The sequence below is a fragment of the Tamandua tetradactyla genome, chromosome 6 (assembly GCF_023851605.1).
Source record: "Tamandua tetradactyla isolate mTamTet1 chromosome 6, mTamTet1.pri, whole genome shotgun sequence".
Taxonomy (NCBI): domain Eukaryota; kingdom Metazoa; phylum Chordata; class Mammalia; order Pilosa; family Myrmecophagidae; genus Tamandua; species Tamandua tetradactyla.
Genome location: NC_135332.1, coordinates 164,732,888 through 164,755,946, shown reverse-complemented (window position 1 = coordinate 164,755,946; position 23,059 = coordinate 164,732,888). Strand labels below are relative to the sequence as shown.

The 23,059-nt window shown below is 40.4% G+C and overlaps 1 protein-coding gene across 5 annotated transcripts in view; it reads right to left on the bottom strand.

Annotated features, from left to right (window-relative positions):
• COL14A1 (collagen type XIV alpha 1 chain) overlaps positions 1-23,059 on the bottom strand; it is a 219,066-nt gene that overhangs the window by 14,523 nt on the left and 181,484 nt on the right. For all 5 annotated transcript variants that reach the window (XM_077167556.1, XM_077167558.1, XM_077167557.1 and 2 more), the window contains 5 exons: positions 19,224-19,277; positions 18,680-18,751; positions 10,138-10,173; positions 9,140-9,206; positions 5,988-6,176 (listed from right to left, as the gene is read on the bottom strand). In XM_077167556.1, the coding sequence (XP_077023671.1) occupies positions 5,988-6,176; positions 9,140-9,206; positions 10,138-10,173; positions 18,680-18,751; positions 19,224-19,277 (418 nt within the window). The remainder of the gene's footprint in view (positions 1-5,987; positions 6,177-9,139; positions 9,207-10,137; positions 10,174-18,679; positions 18,752-19,223; positions 19,278-23,059) is intronic.

The window sequence follows — 23,059 nt, the reverse complement described above, 5'->3', positions numbered from 1 at the left end:
CTGAGGTCAAAATTGTCCTCAGTTTTCACTGCTCTTAGGTTTAAGCTCAAATCCTAACCCACAAAGTCATGCATCACAAGGCCTCTGCCTACCCCTCTCTCCTCCAGCTTGTGGTTCTCTTCGGCATTCTTCCTATGCTCTTTTTTCCTGCTGTTCAAAGCAGTGGCTCTCAATAGGGACATTACTGTGCCTAGGAGGTGTTCTAGATATCTGTAGGGGGATTTTTGGTTGCTGAAATGATTAGGGAGTGTCCTGGCACGTAGCGGGCAGGACCAGGGATGCCAACTGTCCTGGAAAACAAGGAATTGTCCTAAGCCCTGCTGGATTTCCACCTGCTTATCTCAGCCTAGAACAGAATTTCATTCACACTAGAAATCCAGCTCTGTAAAGTTTTAATATATAGGGAATTTTCTAGAAGTACAACTCCCATGCAAATGAAAGAAAGCATATGTTCTTCTGACCCTAATCAAAAATGGCTCGATTTTGGCAAATTACATCACTGATGACAATATCCCTTGTAGAATGAAGCTCAACTACATCAGTCTGCATTTGAACATGTTGCATTCTCAGTGATTCTTACATATTGACTTCATCATATTTTTAGTGTTTTTTGTGAGAATTTGCACATTTGAATAAAAATTATTTGACTATTAATTCCTTTTCTTTTAGCTCTCATTTATATTAAAACAAGAGGGCATTCCATTTAGCTCTTGTTTATTTAAAAACTATGTGTGAAGATAGGCTATATTTATTATCTATGAATTTCATTTTAGGACAGAAAAAGAAGTGTCACAAATTATTTGTTATAAAAAGAGGGTGGTAAAAAAAAAAAATGAGGGTGATATGTCTCTGCCAGTCTTGAAAATTGCTGCTTTAAAGGCTTGAAACACCTTCTCACACCAGGACCTTTGTACATGGTGTTACTTGCTCTGTCTAGAATGCCCTACTCTCACCCTCTTAGTGATATGCCAAACTCCTTCTCAATTTTCAGATCTTGGCTAAAATGTCACTGACTCTCTAGACTAAGTCAGATTCTCTTCTTCTGTGCATACATAGTATACTGTATTTTTTCATAGCTTTTAACACAACTGATATTAAACTATTCATATAATTTTTAGATTAATATCTGTTTACCCACTATTATACGCCAATCTTGGAGGTGAAAATGATTTTCCTTCTAAACATCAGAAATAAAACAGGACTGAATTGTATTGTTTTGGGTTTCTGTCCCAGGTGAGATGTTGGGCTGTACTAGAACTTATCTGCCTCCCGGTGAGATACTGTAAGGTATGTATAACTTCTGTCTGCACCCTAAATGGCCAGATCCGTGAGCAGTTTCCCTATAGGTAATTCCCCCACCTGGACTATTAATTCTGGGGTACATGCTAATATTCTAGAATTGTCAGGTGCCAAAATGTATAGGCATGAGAAAATGTTGTTATCACACTCAAATTTACTTAATGAGATACCCAGCTTTATATCAAAGCTGATAATCTGCTGTGACATGGATGTCCCAAACCTAGCCAAATAAAACAAAACATAGTGCACAAGGAGCCTGCGAATAATACAACCAGAGTACACCCAGGAATTCTGGCCAATACAGCAGTTCACATGCTATAAATCTATTTGGAGTCATCATGGAACAGGGTTTGCCAGATCCCGCTCCTTCCTGGCCTCCCCTCTGTGCCTATTCCTAGCAAACAATCCAAGGCAACAAGGTAGAGTGGGACAAACACAGATATTTGGGTATCATACAGATCTGGATTTGAATTCTGATCCTCTTATTGTTCATCTGTGTAAACTTGGGCAAGTGACAATTTCGCTGAGCTTTAGTTTCCTTACCAAAAAAAAAAAAATGGAACTAATACTGATCTTGCAAGATTTTTAGGAGCATTAAATAACATGTTTAGCAACTGATACATAGTAGTGACTTAATAAACACTTGCACTCTTTCTTATCAAAGACCAAAGTGAGGTCTTCCTCTATATTCCAACATAATTTACTTTCTACATCAATCAATCAGCATTTAACAGTTGCCAGCTTGTACATTCAGTAATGTGTTCATATCCCTTTCCTATCCAAACCACACCTCCTATTTTATCCCAATGAGATGGTGCGTGTATAGGATCGAGCATAATAATTTGCAGATGCATTTGGTGGCTAATAAGTGAAAGTCATAAATAACAGGATTATCTCACACACAGCCAGGCCAAAAGCCTTACATAAACCCTGCATTCAAAATATTTGTTGATTTATTGTACAAAAAATACCAGATATGAACTCCAGCTGTTATGGATATATAACTTAAACATGGAAATTTTAGTAGGATGGTTCCTCTGATCCAATAATTTTCAGATAAGCACGGAACTGGAAGGAGTTGCCTGAAGACTGAAATCAGGCAAATTCCCCAGTTCTTTTTTAATTGAACAAGGAAATTTAATCTTGTCAACTATGAACCAACAAATTTGCTGCTAACTGGGTTAATATATAATTCAAGATACTAGTGTAGACAGTGAAGATTTGAATGGAGTAAGGAAATAAAAAGATTAGTCATCCTGGAATGATACACAGAAATCAGAATTGGAAATGGGTCTCTTACTAAGGGGATCTAGATGGAATCACACAAGGCCATGACTGGGGAGCGAATTAAGGTCAGAATAGGCAGCACTTCACAGTCACAGCAAAAGGAACAGAGGAAGAATGCTAGAGCTGATCCTCTTTTCTGAATTTTGGAATAGTGAGCAGCCAGCAGACAGTTGCAGGATTTAATGGGGGAGAGGTCACCAAATAATAGCTCATTCAAGAACAGCTTTTTTCTTTGCCATAAACTGACAGCGTAGAGTAAATGATCCCCCACCCAGAAAAAAAAAAAAAAGCGATATAACCTAACAATGTAACATAAGCACGATGCTATGATGACAGAACCCCTTCACCTCTGGGAGTCAACAGTTAGACGTATCTAAGTTGGGGTCCAAGCCTTAGATGGAAGACTGAAACCTCAAGAGCTCTAGGATTGCTTTAAATCCTCAAATTCTAAGAGATTTTCTATATAATTACAATCCATGTGAGATGATAGCTAAAAGATGACTGTTACAAACATATGAAAAAGACTTGGTTTAAGTTAAAGGAGACAAAGGGTTAATGAGGAAAGAAAGCAGACACCAAATGGAGCAAAAATATAATCTTCAATTAGGTAATGAGAGAAACATCACAAAAAGTCATGTACATCACACTGCTAATATGGAGATGCTAGACAAAGTTTATTCAAGAAGACAGGGGCTAGAGCATGTGCAGCCAGCAGTCCCAGACCCAGAAATACTTAGCAACTTCAGAGGGAATATTTGTAATTATTTCCCACGCTCTAAAAATGCATCTTCATTGCTATCTCTCTGGTAACAAAGGGGTTAATTAAAGATTTTGCATTATTTGCCATTAGAAATTTTTTTTCTTTTTGTATGCTGTATAGCGAGGATCATATTTCATTCTTTTTCCATGTGAGTAACCCCTTTTTGCAGCACCATTTGTTGAATTTTTGTTTGTTTGTTTTTGCTTGTTTGTTTGTGTTTTGGGAAGTGCATAGACCAGGAATTGAACCCAGGTCTCCCCGTGGCAGGCGAGAATTCTGTCACTGAACTACCCTTGCACGCCCTGAAATGGTATATTGCAAACTGAGGTCATGAAGTCAGTTTAATAGGTTGTTCCTCAATTTTTAACAAAGAGCAACAGAAAATGATGTTAAGGGAAAGTATTATTTCTTTTGCCTCACCTAAGTGATGTGCACACATGTATATGCATATGCGTACTGGGTCATGCTATAAAATGTATTTCCTACTGTGGATCATGTTCAAAGAAGCCTGAACAATTACTACAATAGAGAAATCAGATGGAGAATCATGGATGCAAAGTTAACCAAAGTCAATGCGGTCACAGGTTTTATTATTTTTTTTAAGAAGAGTCATATGAGGCTTGTGAAGCCTCTGCAGAAAGTGGGTTCATTTAAGTGTTATGCCAGAGTACTCAATAGCCATTTTTCTTTTAATCTTCATTAAAAATTAATTTGTTTAAATTCACTGCCTAGTAATAATTCTTGTTTATTTTATTTATTTATTTTTTTGCATGGGCAGGCACTGGGAAATGAACCCGGGTCTTTGGCATGGCAGGAGAGAATTCTGCCACTGAGCAACCATTGCCTGCCCTCTTGCTTATTTTTATTTGTTGCTTTTTAGCATCTTTTCTGTATTTTTTATAAAGCATAATGATAATCATATTTTATTCAGCAGAAAGAACAGTTGCTGGATCTTCGTTCCAGGTCTGATGTTGTCTAACTTCGAGCTTCTCTGGGCCTCAGTATCAGCATGTGCTTCCTTTCATATAAAATGAGAGGGTGGGAAGAGAAGATAGGTGAAGACTGGCCTCCTTCCCGGCTGCCAGATGTTCAGTGTACTGCTAAGGAAATAAACCCTTCTCTATGCCTGATCCAGCACCCTGGCACAGGGCACATCCTTCAGAAATGAAAACCAGAGGTGGGTCACCATCAGAGAATAACTAGTTAGTAAGTACTCATTATATGTAAAGCACAGCGCAAAGCGATTCAGACTCTTGGCAATCCTGCTAACATGTGATGAGTACTAAAAGGCGTGTGGCAGGCAGTAAATGCATCCAATGTCAAGGGGCTGGAGACATTTGTATTCTCGGGTGAGCAACAAAATTTCAGGAATGAGACTGGGGTTAAAATGGGCTTTGAGAGAAGATTAAAATGCATGTAAGACAGGAAGGAAAGGACATTTCAAACAGGGAAGGTCAGTGTGTACAGAAATGCAGAGGTGAAAAAAGCACATGGCCTATTGGCATGGATCGAGAAGGAATATGAAACACTAGCTTTGCAATCTGTACTTTATAGCCCAAACTTTGTAAAGGAGAAATATCCCGCCCATCTCAAAAAGTAATATGACTCAGGCGGGCCACAGTGGCTCAGTGGCAGAGTTTAGCCTGCCATGCCAGAGACCCGGGTTCGTTTCCCGGTGCCTGCCCATGCAAAAAAAGAAAAGTAGTATGACTCATTAAGCAGATAGATAATAGCTAGCTTTCCCAGATCAACATTCTAAAAATTGTGCCCAGAAAATACTTTTGTTCAGTTGTCTCCTTTTCCTATCACTTTCTTTGTAGTTAATATACAAATCCCAATTTTCCACATCTCTTTTATCTGCTTCTGGAGTGGAAGACCTTGGCCAATTATAGAAACTGGGTAAAATTCAATCAAAGGGGTCTTATTGTATATACACAGAATTTCTAAGATCTGTAGTGGGTAGAAGAAGAGGCTAAGTAAGATCTCTATTTTAAAGAAGCTTTAGTAGGAAAGACAAACACAGGCATGTGAAACTATTAAATAGAGTGTTGCCTCATATTTTAGGAAATGTTCTACGAACAGTACTTTATTTTGAAGTTTAGAGCTGGCACAGTCTACATACACATATTTGGACCATATGTCGATATGACACGTCTCTTCTTAGGACTGCCACTGACTGTTGCCCAGTCTGTGCACTGTACACACACACACACACACACACACACACACACACACACCAGAAACAAGGGTTAGGCTGCCTGTTTGCAAGCCACGTGTCTGATGCTGCATCTGCCCAGAGGGGGATGTTATTTTCTAATTCTTCTACCTGTAAAGGGCACCTTTTCTTAACTCATTCAGCTAGAGAGGGCTCCTTTCTCTCATTCACTGTAAGTCCTCTTATTGATGAATTAGGGACCCTAACTTTCCTCTTTCACATAAGCAGATGTGGCTCTTGATAAATACTTTGTAGATTGCTTGATTTTGTCAATCTCTAGGACAAACAAACAAGGGGCTGAAGGAGAGATAGGGCAGAATCAATTCAGGTCCATTATTTCAGGTTTTATCATCGTATAGACACTGCTGTAGTCTGCTTCGTCGCACCCTTCTAGAGGAGTTCCCGAGAGGGAGTGGTCCAGCTTACCTCGTTCTCCTGGGGCCCCTGGCTCGCCTGCATTTCCTGGGAAGCCTGGTGTACCTGGAGGTCCTTGTTCACCAGGGGTTCCAGGAGAACCTGGTCTCCCAGGCTCTCCAGGAGGCCCCTGGATGGTCCGGATTGATGACGAGTGGCTGGGAATCTGGTTGAGAATGGCCGTGTACCTGGCCATGTGACCTGAGACCAGATAGCACAAAGACATTCTTCAGTGGAGTGGAGTGTCACAACAAAGGAAGGGAGGACAGGAGCATTATTCATTAAGGCTTCTAAAGATTCTGTTAAACACCCACCAAGAAAAATAGCACCCCTCTGAAATATGCTGATTTCCAACTTAAAAAATTTTATCTTTTAGTTTGGGTAATATTAACGTTTGGGTTCCATTCAAGTCCTACCTCGTGTATCTGTAATTCCCTCTCTCACATCAGCATCTCAATAAACGTCAACGGAGTAGAAGTCATAAATTTTATCTTTATCCCCAACATTTATCTGACCCCGAAACCTTTCTTCAGCTGCCTTTTTCTCAGAAAGTTCCCTCCAAGTTATTTGTGTTTTTATCCAACCCGCAAAGACTGCTCCACCCTCTTGCTCACAAATCCCCAAGCAACTGGTCTGTCTCAACTCATCCCTCCACTGCCAAGCCTTTCTGCAGCAACCTTTCCTTGGGTCTCACTTAAAAGCTGCAGAAACTCCCACTAGCTTTTAAAAAAAGAAGCTGGCTCCCTCTCCTCTAACTCCTTAACTCAGTTATATCTGAAATAATCAGTTTAATAAGTATAAGTAAAGATTTATAAAATACTTGATACCATATGCCTCATTTTTCTAGCATCAGAGAATGAGATTTTCCCACATAAGTGCATTTTCTAGATGACTTTTCATTTTCCCTTGTCAAACATTCAAGCCTAAATAAAAAAGTAGTCATGTTTTTAAAAGGAATTATTTTAAAGATACATTTGACACATTCTTTCCTTCAGGATCTGACTGTGACTGCAACGAGGCATGGCCTTCTGATGATCCAAGCGCTATGACTGCGCATGTCCATTATTGTCTGGGCAGGGTAAGACATTTCTGCATCTGCTTTTTAGGCTTCATCCCTGGCTGACTGTTATCACTTCTCCAGATGTCTTCATGTTGGCCTTGCAGATCTCCCCTGTAACCCTTGCTAGCATAATTATTCTGATCGGTTGTGGGCTAAAAACCAGATCATTGAGTTGGTTAGGAAGTAGATGTTAAGCCACAAATCAAATTCTGAACGGGAATCTAAGGTATAAAATAAGGAGCCAGAGAAACGTGAAGTAGAGTTTGGGAAAATGGTTGAGATGTCAGAAATACAGCCTCTGAGTAGGTTGGGTATCACTTATAAAGTTTGGATAGCAGCTCTCCTGTTGCTTTCCCTCACAATTGCATCAACAGGCAGGACCTCACTATTTTACAGACTTGTCTCCGCTTTCTTGTCTAATTCCTTCCTACAAATCATTCACAAGAATTTGAGAAATCCCAAGGGGAAATATTCAATTTTGAACCCTCAATTTTTAGAGCATGTTTTTCATAATGATACACTTATGCAAAATTTTATTCTGCAGTGGAATAAGACATTAAATATTGTGAAATCTTCCTCATATTTGTGGGCAATGAGTCATATTAGGATTTAACCCTCAGGTTTCCTTAAAATAATTAACTACTCATTTACATTTATCCTCAAAATGAGACACCTACAAAATAACCAGTTAGCCTTGCAAGTATTCTACTCAAAAGTGACTAATGTTCAATTTACCTTTTATAGTTTATGTTTTTAAAGATCCTATTTTAGCATTACATTTGGATACTTTCATTTAATGAGTGAATTCTCTCTATCTCACACGCACCTAAAGACACACACTCACAAACACCCATACTGCTGGGCAATGTGATATAAACGAAAGCAAGATGTAGGAAGTGTTACTATTAAGTCTGAAGACAGTAGCTTCGTGCTCGGTTTGCCCTGAGATGCTTGTTTTCACTGAAAACCTTTCTTAGCCCACACAGACCCTCAGTCCACGCCTCCTCTGGGATAAGCTTTGTGTTTCTCTCTGAACTGCAGGTGGAATTCTTCACCAGGCCAACCGGCATTCTTAGAGACTTGCAGGCCTCCCCGGGTATAACTTCCAAACTTCCCTCGGCTAAAGTAAAATAACCCCAAAGCCAATAAGGTCATATTGACCCTGGAAGCAGAGGGCACAGTCGGATGGGGGCCTTGACCGCAGGGTTAGGCCAGAACCGGGTGAGTTTGAGAGGAATATTTCATCTCTTCTTGGCCTGAGATGTTTCTGGAACAGAAGAAGATTACTGGCACAGAGAAGGGACAATCTGGAGAGATCATGAAAACAAAGTCCATCGTCGGTGAGCGGGGCGGGGGCGGAATGCAAAATGGGTGAGTAAATAAACAAACAGGCAGGACTCAGTGATCAAAATACTGTGCTGAGGGAAGGTTCAGGTATAAATTAGGGAAACTAGAAAGGGATATATGTCATATTAAATGTTTCCTGGTGTGATTTTTGGTACGAAGTCCAAGTATCAAATCAAATGTCACATCCAGGCTGTCCTAGTATGCGTTCTGTGTGTGTGTGTGTGTGTGAGTGTGTGTGTGCATTCATCATAAAGCCTATGGAATCAGGGTTTTTCCCCACAGGCTATGGGAAAGATAACATGTGAAATTTGTAAGGAGGTACTGATTTAAATCTAGCGAGTTAGTGGAAATAAACACCATGAATCATCTTTTGGAAGTAGTTTCTGATGATGTAGCCTGGCAGCTTTCAAATGCTGAGCACTAGAGAAATAAAAAGTTAAAAACAAAACTATCCATTTGGAGAGATGAGGAAGGACTAGTGGATTTGATCTGAGTGGTCCAATTAAATCTACAAAGGCAAAACAGACAGTTCCTGGGCTGGTGACACAGAGGAACTCGACCACGTGCTATGGATGGAGGATTCTAGGGTCCTCTGTGATGTTCTCTCACAGGGAACAATGAGGAACATCTGTAAAACTTATGTGTCTGCAGCAAGACGACGCTTTAGAGTTTTGCTTAGTCATTACGCTCAGGAGAAAGGTCAACCCACACGTGTAAGGGAAATAGACACCAGCATCCTCGCTGTGAGAACACTTACTCTGGATGAGCTGTTCGCACACCTGCCGTGCCACTGTCCTCACCATGGCTTGAGACTGCAGGTCACCCTGCAGGGGATGGGGCGGGGATGAAGCAAAGCAAACTCTTGACTTCCAGCCACAGCCCCCGACCAGGACTGCTAGAATGTGGCTCTGCCTTGACCCATCATCCCTATCAGGGGTGACATAGCAGGTGGGACTGACCAACATAGCGCCTGCAGAGAAGCACTAAGAAATTTCACACTCTTGGTTAAAGGTTCCAGAGAGCCTTTATTAAAGTGAAAAGTGCAAGTAAGTATTTCTAGTCCCAGCTCCTAAAAAAAAACAAATGTATAGGTTTGAAATAAATCTCTATATATTTAATGTTTTGTTTATAGCTCCTTAGAGCTTATAAAATACCACACTTTCTCTAGCAGTGGCTCATTTAATACCAATAACAGCTCAGAGGAAAGATGGTAAATCTACTTCACAGCTGAACGGAGACAAATAACTTGCCCAAAGTTTCACAGAGGGAATTAGATGAGCTGGGACCGGGGTCTTTGGATTCCAAGGCCAATGCTTTTTCTACTGTTGCCCATAGCATAATCAGATTAGCAGCTGCACTATTTCTGAAAGGAGAGAGAAGACCCCTGAAGTAAACCAATTTAAGTTTGGGGGACTTTGGCTTTTGTATAGAACTTTCATTTTTCTGAAGCCCTTTCACATCCTTTATATAATTTCCTCATCAAATCCACTTTGTGAGTCAGATGAGTTTGAGTCTCCAAATCTTATCCTTAAAGAAATGGGCCCAAGGTCATTTAGGTGGATAGCACCAGATATACAACTAGAAACTAGGCCACCTGACTTCTAGTCCACAGGGTTTCTTCCTTGAAAATATTAAGCTGGGAAAGAAAGAGGGAATGATATAAAAGCACTGAAAAAACAGGGTAGTAAATGCCCATAATCTTTGAGGATGCTTATCCAGAGAAGGATCCAGTAAACAGAGCCAGACAATACTTACTCGTTCTCCTCGTTCTCCCTTTGCTCCAGGGACACCCTGTAAAAATTTTTAAAATGTCACGTTACTTGTAACACTGTGCTCAGCTGAGCATTGCGGTAGTGTCTCATTTCTTATTTAAGACTTTTTTCTTAGCTGTAGTAATTCTGCCCAAAAAAATAGGTACACAACAGGAACAATAAGACAAACAGCAATCTGTAATCCCACCTAGCAAAAATAGCCCTTTTAAATATTTTACTCCTCCAGCCTTTTAATGCATGGGTATAACACTTTGGGGTGAAAACTTAGGATCTGATCACAGCAGTACTGTTTTTTTTTTGTTTGGCAATACTGTTTTATAAGACAGATTTTCACTGAATAAATACATCATGCACATCTTTCCATGTTAAATGCCACTCTATGTACTGTACTCCACTGATGCTTCATAATTTATTCCACACATTTCTGCTGAAAAAATAGTTGTTTCAATATTCTTAGGAACATCTCTAAATGAAAGGAAAAGATCTCCCACCTAAGAGTTCAAGCAGAGATGAGATGTGTAAAGTACCATAGCCTCACTCTGCTTTCAGTCGAGTGTGATAGCACACAATTATTCCTGATACATCCTCCTGTCAATACAGGACAGGAGCTCATACTAATACAAACTCTCAGCTGAATTAAATTTTGTTTCATGGCTTAACTTTTTCTGACTCAGAAGGAACTTTACAATTACTGTAAAGAATTTTAATGAAAAAAAAATTGTGTTTTCAGTGTTTCTGCAATAACATGAGACTTATAATGCAAAACACGTGTCTTTAGAAGGGCTTCATATTTTCCTTTCAACTCTGAAGCAATGTGATGGGTTCATTGAAAACCGTTTTTATAGATTTTACTAAAAGGATAGTGAATGCCTTTTCTAGATGGTATTTGTCATGTCAGAACTGTTCCCAGCAGTTATTTCAAACTCCACAGTTCCCAAACAAATCTCAGTATCTTCTCCAAAGTCTCTACTCAGTTAACTATAATCCATACTCTAAATTCTGGATCATCCCATAGTGTGCAACTAAAATGGCTCTCTGGAAAAGTAGAATGCACTAAGTTGTAGTGTTTACTGATATCTGTGGTATAAATACTTCTACCATGGCTAATTTCAAGCCACAAATGCCCTGTCACTGATGATGGACTTGGAAAAGGAAATGCACAGATGGCTGTCCAGAGAAGATGCAGGTCAGCTGGAGTCCATCACTGGTTCTACTTTTTTCCCTCTTTGCTCTTGTCCTTCCCATGACTATTCAGTCTGTCTATCTATCTATGCATCTATCTATCCATCTATCTATTCATCCATCCATCTATCCACCCATCCATCCACCCATCCATCCATCCATCCATCCATCCATCCATCCATCCATCCATCCATCCATCCACCTACCTAACTACCTACTTATCTATCCATCTAATTTATTACCTATCTCTATCTCTACCTGTATCTAACTATACCTTTTTATATCCATTTATTCATCAATCTATTCATATAGGTAAATGCATTTTTGAATTGCAACTCCTTTCATATCCATCCCTTCTATTCCATCACCTAGGTGGTACCCTTACCATCTCATGCCATAACATTTTCAATATCTTTCTCTCTGACTTCCCTAACTAAAGATCTTCCTTCTAGTTCAGATACCACCTGTATACAAGCTAGAAAACTCAGAGACTATTGGTTGATGGCAGCTTTTTCTTTGCTCAGGATCACTCAGTATTTCCCAGATGTGACAAAGTGGAAACTCCTGAAATTCAAAGTGTTTTGTAATTTAGCCCCAACCTCACTATCTCCTACTTCTCAAAATTACAATTTCTCATTCCCACAGACCCAGTCTACTCATGTATGTAAATAATCAAACTTAGAAATGGATTAAACATAAATTGCATAAAATAAGTATCCCAGTAGGAACAAATTCTAATGCATTACTTAGTTTGAGTTTCAGTTACTTGACACTAAGTATTTAATATTGTATATATTTAACTACAAGTTAATGCATGGATTTCTCTTCTCTCTGTGTAGATGATAAGATCTCTAAGACTAAGGACCATTCCAATATTACTTTATATTTCCAAAACCACCTAGCCAGTTTCTTGCATTAAAAAGTGACTCAAACATTCAACTAGGCCCAATGTTAAATTGAAAGGTTTATTATAAATCTAGGACTGTTGTCTATTTTTTTCTGACCTTGACTTTCCTTTACTTTTGTTAAGAAAATGAACAGAAACCAACTTTAATTAAAAGTATAAGTCCACCCTTTAGTGTGCTATCCTTTTTCAAGATTGCAAGTTGAGATCAGCAATCAACTAAGCACAACCATATTTAATACATACACACACACAATGGTAGAATCCTGGAGATGGGTATGTGGATTTCATGTTCAAACTCTTTCCATTTTTTTGTGTTTCTGAAAATTTTCATACTAAAATTTTAGGGGAAAAATATATAAGACATGGGATCTACAAGCCACATAAGCTCTCCATTTGTTTTCAAAGGAGGCCATTAAATGAAATGATCTCTGGGTCCCCATACAAGGTTAACCTTCTAAAATCTCATGATTTGGTCATTATTTAGAACTAGGGAGAACAAGGGACAGAGCCCGATGAAACATACTTAGGGGAAAAATGCAAAGATTTGGGATCCTGTAAGGGGAGGATCCCAAATCCTACACAGACAGCAGATTCTCACAATGTGTGACATCTCTCAGCATGTAGGCTCCAAGGCAGGGTCTGTACCTAGCTTGTGGATTGCTGTATGCCCTGCTCCTTTGCTCAATACATATGTATATCTGAATGAATGAATGAATTCCACTTCAACTCTGAATGACAAGTCAATTTGTGCTTCATTGTAACTGTCTTGATTGAAAAAAAAAAGAAAAGAAGAAAAATATTTAAAACATCCTCAGGCAGTAGGCTTCTAGAGCATTAGTAACATAATTGATTCCAATTAAAAGATAACCAATTTCCAGGTTAGAAACTTTTTGCAAAAGTAAGATTCACAAAACACTCTCTCATCCCCCTGCTTCTTGGAAATAAAAGTGCCGGTCATGTCCTCCTCCCTGATTCCTTAGGCTATGTAAATGGTCAAGTCCCTAATGAAGCAGCAGTGGCCACTGGTCTGTCCAAGTGGAGAAAAGAACTATTTATGTTACCACTCTATAAATCCTTCAGGGAAGCAGCTTTACAAGCATTAGCTGCAAAATGAAAACAGAAGTAAATATTCCACATTTTTAATACATTGAGAAACTATTAGCACTTAACACTTGCACAACTTTTACCACGTCCCAGGCTCTTATTCCAGTTTCTAGCATTCATTTAATCCTTCTAACAGGCCAATAAGATTAACTCATTTAATCCTTTAATCCAATATCTCTATGAGATATTGTTTCCATTGTATGGAGGCACTAGAGGCTAAATAATTTGCTCACGATCATACAATCACTGAAGGGCAAAGCTGGGACCTGAACCCAAACAGTCGGGTTCCAGAATCCTGGACTTCTCCCCTACACTCTGCCATTCCCTTTGACAGAGAGCACTGCTTAGCAAACTTGCTACCAGTATCTTCTATTCCAGTGAAGATAACATTTTTCCTAATTAAAATAAAGCAAAACAAACCAACATACATCCTCAAAGCCTAACTCTAGTAATTTGAGGTTAGATTTTAACTTGAGTTACTTTTAAAAAATCCATTTATCTTGAGTATTTTAATTTCTGGGTAAATATACTTTTTTTTTTTTTTTAACAATTCCATTGCTGCTGTGTGCTAAACTAGCTCATTTGAAATGTTTGAAATTTAGAAAGTAATTACAGCGCAAACTGGATTGATACACTAATTGGAGAGCATTAGCTGTTGGCACCTTCTGGTATGTAGAGATGGATGTGTTTAATTGGGCCTGAAATTCCTCAAACTCAGGCTTGTGATGCTTGTTATGAAGTAGCTAAGGGACAAGGCTAATGAACGATCTATTCAGTGAAATATCTGAATAGCAAGGCATTAATTTTTATTCCACCTTCTCTGACATCTTTTCTTTGATTTCTGAAAAGTAAAACAAAATAAAAATTCCTGAGTAAGTTAAGGCACATAACTCCACCAAAGTATGCTTTGAGGGAAAACACTTAGTCCCTGTAGATGCACGCAGGAAAAAGTGGCACATTTTCCTTTAACCTTCAGGAACACTTGAAATGTAAGGAAAAGAAAATACAGTAGTTACATTCATAGATTCACAGAACTTTAGTGCTGAAAGGAAGAGGAATGGTCTTGTGGTCCAAATCCCACATATTAAAATGCCTGTTAAACAAAATCAAACATCCTAGCCTGGCAAAAAGGTCTTCCATGAACTAGCCCCCAATCTATAAGAATGATTTCCAAATACTCCTCAGACCATCAGCCTAATTAGAATGCAAACATCATCATTCTTTCCTTCTCCCCACAAATATTTATCAAGTATCTTCTATGGGTCAGTTACTGAGTTGGGTCTAGGAATGTAAACATCAGCATGAAAAAAATTCTGCCCCCAAGGAACTATCATTTTAGTACAGAGATGGACATCAACAGTCAAAATGAGGCACCTAAACCAGCCTGCAGGGTAAGGTGTACCATCTTAAGAAAGACTAGCCAGGAGCACACCAGGTGAGAACAGGAGGAGAAAGGAGCCCAGACAGATGGAACTGCATCTCAAAGGTTAAAAAAAAAAAGACTGAGCCAGTATGGTGTACATTCAGGGAGCTGTAAATAACCTGATCTCCAAGTGAAGGTATGGTGCACAATTAGGTTGGAGAGGAAAACAAGGGCCATGTCATGAAGGGACAAGTATGCCTCACAGGACATTTGGGACCTATCTTCTAGTGACAATGAGCCATGAGGAGATGCAGGCCAGAGAATGAGACATCTAGATTGTACTAGACAGTTCTTCTGGGCAGCTGGGAATGGATTAGACTAGGGCTAGAACAGAAGGGAGGGGGTATATTAGAGCTTCTTGTAATGGTCTTGAGACACAAGGAGGGCCTGAAATAAAATGGTGACCATTGCAATGGAATAAGAGAAAGAGCCCTATTTTTTAGTACCACTGAAATGCCATCTTCTTCTCTTTATGGGTGGGAATTCCAACCATCTTTCAAGATGGAACTGAAACACTGCCACCTTTAGGAATTTTTCTCACCCAGCTCAGTGGGAGCTCTTTTTTTATCTTTGTCCTTGGTACTTTCATAGCAACTTCTTTGGCATTGCCTTAACGCATTTTTACTTTCTTCCTTTTATTATTCCTACTTATATAAAAGCATCATTCCTGCGGATTTCTCTAGAATGTGGGAAAACATCTTGATCATCTTTGTACACCTCACCACATCCCCTGTGTAACCTGGTACACGCTGCAGCTGCTCAGTAAATATTTTTAAATAGGAAGCTGGTGTCCAGAAAGATTAAATGAATTGCATAAGCAAAGCCAGGGCCTTGTCAGGACCAGACCTACGACCCAGGTGTCCTGATCTCCAATGCAGGGCTCTTTACATGACAGCACCCTGGACCTATCTATATTGATTTCAAGCCGAGCACATTTTCCCCAGCAGTAAGCAGCCCCTTCCTTCCTGTGCTTCACCACTATCTGCCCAAATGAGGGGAGGCACCATATTTAAGCCAAGCCTTCAAACTCAGTAGAAACCATGACCATAGCAGCAGCAATGGACATTCGCCCTGGAAAGTCAGGGGCTGAAGGCAGAGCGCATGAATGCAAGGGTTTCTGGCACCTGCTATAGGAAATATGTTGCTATTTTCAGCGGGGCAGTCTGTCTTTCTTGGTTTCTTTCCCTCCTGCCTTCCTAGACAGGCATCCATGGGAAATAAATCAAGGCCCTAATGCCATGACAATGAGCCTGCTTTACCGATCACACCCGTCTGGCCGCCAGCAGGCACCTGGCAGCTCATGGCCCAAAGTACAGGAGAAATCTTGGCTCGACAGGCTTGAGAGGAGGAACACCCAAAGCTGCTGTGGCATTGCCCCCACTGCCTATGGACCACATGGCTTCTGCCTCTGATAAAAGAGCCCATGGTTCGGCGGCCTCTGCGTGCTGAACTTATTTCTTATGCCACCCCCAAGGGCCCTTTTAAGCTGCTCTCTAATGATCAAAAATATTATGTTTAAAATATGTTTTATTTCTGGCAATAAATGGATTGGTTTCTGAATACCCTATATTTAGAGTCTAATCCAGAACTGCAAAAGACCAGTTTGATCAAAGGGGAGTGGGAGGGTTCTACTTACTTGATGCACTCACTCAACTGCTCCCACATTCATCTTCCTCTCCCAAGGCCCCCAGAACCTGCCCTTTCCTTAAGTCTTTCCCATTCCACTGCTCTTGGATGAGGATCCACCCATGGCTTGTTCTTTCCAAGCGGAGGTGAAGGGAAACTAGTTCGAGGAGGCATTAGCAAGAGTGCAAAGAACAAAAAGATCACCTCACGCACAAATGCCTTTATTGTCTAACCAAATTAAATGAGTTTTTCATTTTGTTTAGTTTTACCTTAGGATGTCTCAAAGTGTTTAATGTCCTAACATCTCCCATGACTTTCTGGGAAACGCATTTAGCATGTACTGTCTCTGCCACTTCTTTGACTAGAAACCCCACCCTCCTACTCTCTGAGTATATTCTGGAACTCTCGTTCCCATGAGCACATTTTGGGAAACAGCCTGAAACCTAATTGCCGAGAGAATGTGTTTCCCTGTCTCTCTGCTAGTGAGGAATTGCTTGGAATTGAATGGACAGAGTTTACAATGAAGACAGTGAAATTGTGTGACTGTGCACGCACACGCATGCATGTGAGTAGATGCACATATTTGTGTGGATGGTGTATATGTGTGAGTGTGTATTGTGTGTGCATATGTGCATGAGTATGCATGTGCTCACACATGTGAGCATCATCATTTTGGCTCAACAATAAGCTGTATGAAAGTAAAGCAATTAAATTTTCAGTAGTTTGACCTGAAAAGAGAGGATTTAAAGGTGTTTTGGACAATGACAGTGTAGCTGGATTTAGCATACACAACCTTTTGGATGTGTAAATTAGGAAGTGTTCACTAAAATATTTGTGTTAATACCTTAGGCAGGTTTGTGTAACTGCATATCTGCCCTGTGTGAATCACAGCCTAGGAAAAGAATGCTGAGCATGAAAAATTTTATTGAAATGATTTCAGGAATAAAGATAAGATTATTTGGGTAGCGAGAGAAGACAGGTGTCTCTCCGAATGAGAGCCAATAGGCTCCGTTATGTCCTGGTCACAGAGGAAGGCAGGAACAGAGCTCCCCAAAATGTTCACGCGCTGGTCCTTGGAATCTATGAATATGTTACCTTACCTGGCAAGAGGGACTTTGCAAATGTGATATAGTGTAGGATTATCCTGACGACACAAATCTAATCACATGGGTCCCCCCAGAGAACATTCCCAGCTGTGTCAGAAAGCACTGTGACAATGGAGAAAAGGTCGGAGAGAGCCAACATTATTGACCTTGAAAACCGAGAAGAGGACCATAACCAAGGAATGCAGCAGCTTCTTAGAAGCTGGAAAAGGCTAGGAAACGGATTCTCTCCAAGACCCTCCAGAAAAGAAATACCAACATCTTGATTTTAATCCAGCAAGACTTGGGTCAGGCTTCTGACCTAAAGGACCGTAAGACAATAAATCTGTGCAGTTTTAAGCTGCAAAGACTGTGGCAATTTGTTAACAGAAACCAAAAGAATATAATTCATTCACCTCTCCCACCCCATCATCACATGAATTCATGAATTTATGAATCTATGTGGCCTAGTATATTGCTTATAATATCAGAATGGTGACTAATAGCTACACACAGAAGGAGCAACTCACAAATCACAGAAGATGCCAAATGTGACTTTGGAGGCCATTTAATGTAATTACTTCATTTTAAAGATTAGGAAATAGGCCCAGATGAGCTCATTTGTTTCCCCCAGCCTACCCCTAATTCCCTCCCACCTATCACATATAAACACCAACCGAAGAGATTAGATGCACTAAAGTGGGAAGTGATTAATTCCATTCATCGTGCTTTCATTTACACCGATATCTGCTAACGTGTTGTGTGTGTGTGTGTGTGTATAATGGGAGGGTCTGCCTTTCTAGTAGAACTTAGAAAAGTAAAATCTGTTCCCACTTTCATTAAAACTTGAATTTCTCAGGCCTGGGATTGTTTACACTTGAGAACCCGACTTGGTTAGTACATAGATATAGTATCCATTCCCTGTAAGAAGGGTTTACTTAGCCAAATACAGAATAACAAACAAAGGAAACGTACATAAGCAGAAGCATAAGTGATTATTCCCTGTTGGCAACATTATTCTTTAGCCACAACAAATTCACAGTCTGGTTTAATCTTGCTCTTAGGAGCTGCTCTGATTTCCTTTATGGATTCCCAGAGTCCAATGCTGAATAACTGTTTTGGACTGACAGGAATGCTGGCAAATGTAAAAACAGAAATAAATGTGATGGCATGTCCTGACCGGCTGCTGCCGCATACTCACAGGTGGTCCCAGGGCGCCTTGAGGCCCCATGCTTCCTGTGATTCCCGGGACTCCAGGGGCTCCAGGAATGCCCTAATAGAGAGATAGGAAATGGGGCAAATGTGAAGATTCCCCACATTGTCATCAAAGGCAGCTGACAGTGAGGCAGGAGTAATAAATACACACAGGGATAGCTTCCCTCCCCTCAGCACCAAGACTTCATTCATTGCTCATTCTTGTTCCCACCTTCCAAAAGAGCAGGGAAAACATTTTTTTTTAAAGCTTCCACACGATTGGTCAGGTGTGGTTCTTCTGAATCCAAGTTTCAAATGTCTGATAAACAACTGTATTAGTAGAGGTGATGTTACTGCAAGTGGCTCAGAGGTAGAAAAATCAAGCCACAGGGATACATTATTTCTAAAGAATGTGGGAGAGATGTGTACCAAGGGATAAGCTGTTTCACCAAGGTGACTGCCAAGGTGAAGGGCTGTCAAAAGAAACCCTCCCGGGAGAAATTAAAAGCTTTTAAGCAGAGCACATTCCAGGAGTTACTGAAAATACTTACAATTGGCCCCGGTGGTCCTGGAGGGCCTGAGGACCCATCCTTCCCAGGAAAGCCCTGGGGAAAAGAAACACAGTACATCAGTCACACAGATGCCTTGTATGGCTTGCAAATAGGTTCACCTAATCCTCTTTAATATCTGGGGTCAATAAAGGCAAGTCCTGCTGCTTGCTCTGTACTCCCAAAGAATCAATGCTTTCAAGCTCTTCAGGGAATTGTTCTTGGCAAGACTTCTGTGTCCCTTGGCTCCATGAAATTGTCCACTGAAAGAATTTGAGGTGTAAGAAATGCCACTTACAAATTTACACAAGAGCTCATTTCCAGAGAGTGTTATTAACTAAGCATAACAAATGAGGAGGGGACCAGTTCTGGGTCATTAGTGACCAGACAGAAAGATGAATTAGCATCTTTCATACCAAGGAGAATCTCCAGCAGAGAACCCCTACTCCAGGGATCTGTACTACAAAGAAGTTCTGCTAAATCTGAAACTCTGCACTTCTTCAGGAGCAGCCTGGTGAAGGAGACGAGGAACTTTCTGCTGCAATGACTCAGTCTTCACTGCTGGGCATGTCTGTTGAATGTGTGTCATTATGAGCTTGCAAATGAGTTCATGTTTTCTGTGCTGGAAGAGTGTATCTTTTTAAATTACTGTATATCTTTTTAAATTACTGAATATGTGTGTGTTATTTTTAGGTGAGTGGATAAAGAAGTACAACAGCTGGAATGACTGTCTGCTAAATGGTTATAGTTCTCATGTGTGGATGCTGCTCCTCTGAATGCTGTTCAAAACCTGACAGAGGATCTTCAATCTAAATTGTATAATAGCTTCATAAAATTTCATTCAAAATGCCATCTCCAATACACGGAGGGGTGGACTTTTCACGTTGGGATGTGTCTCCTATTGAATCTGTCCATTCCCATCTCAAGCCAACCCAAGCCAACCTCTCCCAGCTTCTTCGCTGCCTGCCGCAGCTTCCTTCTAACCCTCATGCCCCTTTTCTGGTAAGCTGTCATTTCTTCCTGCTTGGCTCATAAAAACCTATCTTTTCAGGGTTTTCCATCCGTGTTTGCATTATTCTGGCTCATCTCAAAGCATCAAATGCAAGAGAAAGCTAAGAAAAGCAGGACAAAAGGGAATGAATGGCTTGTGAGTTGGGAGGGAGGATGCAGAGGGTGTGGGAAGAGTGTAAGGAAGCACTCGGTGAGCAAGAGCCTTTCATGCAGACTTCAAGGTCAGACTGCTTGCAAGTGATCAGAGGGGATGAGCAGAGGATGCTGGGCTCACCAGGAGTCCAGTCTGTCTTCCCCCCATGCATACTGCTAGGCTATGCTTCCCAGAGACTTGCAATTACCCTAGAGCCACATGCCTGGGTTCCAGCCAATGGAAAGTAGCCTCTTCCAGTCACGGCTCATAAAACTTTCCCATGGGTGATTTTCCACTCCATTTTCCCCTCTGTGGCAAAGGACCTGAGGTTTCTAGGCAACCATGTGGAGCAGAGACCAGGTTGCCCATCCCTCCCCCTCTCCTTACTGACAGCACAGGCTTGTGAACAAGCCATAAACTCTTATTGTGCTAAATAATGGAGATTCCAGGGTTGTTTGTTAGGGCGATTAACCTATCCTAGTATACAAAGTTCATGGTTTCTTTTATCGCATCTACATTCTCTCCCTTTAGTTATCTAATCAAACATATTATCAAGTCTGAGAAAGCTGCAGTGATAGGGCTCGGCCCAGATTAACTCTCTCTCTCTCTCTCTCTCTCTCTCTCTCTCACACACACACACACACACACACATACCCACACACATCCTTCTTGAAGCTGCTAATTAAACAACAAAAATTAATAATGACATAGATTGAAAAAAATTCTTTTCCGTGGACGTGAGATACAGCCCGTCTAGGGAGAAGGGCATACAAGACCAGAATATGTGAGAAATGAACGGGAGCCTTGGATCTCCAGCCGGCCAACTCCCTCAAATCATAAGTAAAAAAAACTCGGGGCCAAGAGAGGTTAGGAGACTTTCTCATTTAAAAAATAATAACACATTTGTTAGTCTACTTAAATTTTCTGGATGAAGTTCTCATAAGAAAAAAATGGGTTCTGGGCATGTAGTAAATCATTTAAGAAGACATTTTAAAAGGGCCATGTTTTGCTTCCTTAAAACTCTCTCAGCACTGAGTGGGAAGCAAAGCTCTCCCATGTGTAAACCCACATGGGACGCACACCAACACACCTGCCCAGACATCAAAACTGCAGCCTGGCTGCAGAAGTCCTCCCTGGTTCTTCTACCTGCTATGCCCAGTGAGAAAATAAAATTCAAAAACAACAGGGTAAACTTATTCACAGAGAGAAGCAAGCCATGGCATATTTCCTCAAAAGAAAACTGTGAAAGTTATATTGTTCCAAGAAAGAGCAGCAGCACATAAATATAGCTGTTCTCCTCTCCCAATTATGTGGAAAGGAGATTAAAAAACCAACCACCTCTCAGTGGCCCCAGCTCTCGTGGTACTTCTAGGATAACCTGGCGAACTGTCCTGGATTCACCTGATTTGTAGACACCACATGGGTTTCATCTGGAAGGGAAGACCTTTAATTGTTCTTACATATGCTCTTAGTCCAGGGGAGAGGCTAGTGCCTTAGGATGCTCAGGTCAGAAGAAGAGGCTGGGTAGGAGGCTTGCTCACTCCTGTCTGACCTAAAGGGCATTCCCGGAAGCTTCAGGAATGATTTCCTAGAAGTAGACCAGGATTCTTGTGCAATTGTTTCACTGAGGGAATATTCAAGGGAAAAGTCTGCGAGGTAATGAGGAAGTAGGAATAAAGCAGGGGGAAGTGGAAGAATTGGGTTTAGCTGGAGTCTGGTCTCAGCCTGATCCCACTGAGAACTCTGGAGTATGAACTGTACCTCAGAGATGACCCATGGTAAAAGTTTAGACACCTTAATGCAGTTATTAACCAAAGTCCAAAGTGGCAGTTCCAAGAGTAATTTTCTAGAGAAGGTGACAATTGAGAGTTGTTAGCAGTCAACATCCACAGCAGCTGCGGGCGTGGCTGCACCTGCCGGGTAAAGGGGATCTGAGCTGGCCACCAGTAACATCCTCCACAGCGCATTTTACTCCAGCACTTTCTTTCATGTACCGTCATAAACAACGGAGCATTTTTAGATATAACAGCTCAAGACAAAAAGTTTCCTTAAGGCTACCATGAGTTCACTTTTTTACCATCCCAAGTTATTTACTTGTTATAAATTATTATAAGTAAAAAAGATGCACAGCTTAACATTTTAGAAACACAATCAAAGTCATTTTTCCATAATTTCTTCTTAACCCCAAGAAAATAAAAGATGTTCATATGTTTCTTTTAGGACAATCATTTTATTTCTGAAAATTTTGAACCATGCTTGTAAATTCACTTTTGAATTTGTCACTTCATTCAAAAGTATTTGCAGGGCTACTATGTGCGAGGCCCAATGAAGATCAAATAATGGAGAAAAGAGGGTTAAACAATAAACATAATACAGGAATTCATTTAAGCCTACAAATATTGTTTTAAAGTGCATGAAATCAACCACTCGCAAACAGGGATGCTTTATAACATGAGTAGCTCCAGACATTTCCATCAAAATATTAACATGCATATGTATTTATATTTAATGTGGTATTTTATAGCCCACATTAAAAATAATTTTTGCTATAAAAAACTTGAAAGGACTTTTATAATTTGTTTTTTAAGACATTTGGCTATGAGCTAAGTTACGATTAGCTTCAACTTACCAACAAAAGAAATTCTAACCCAAAATCTGCTTTCAAAATCACCAATATTTGAATGGATACTGAACT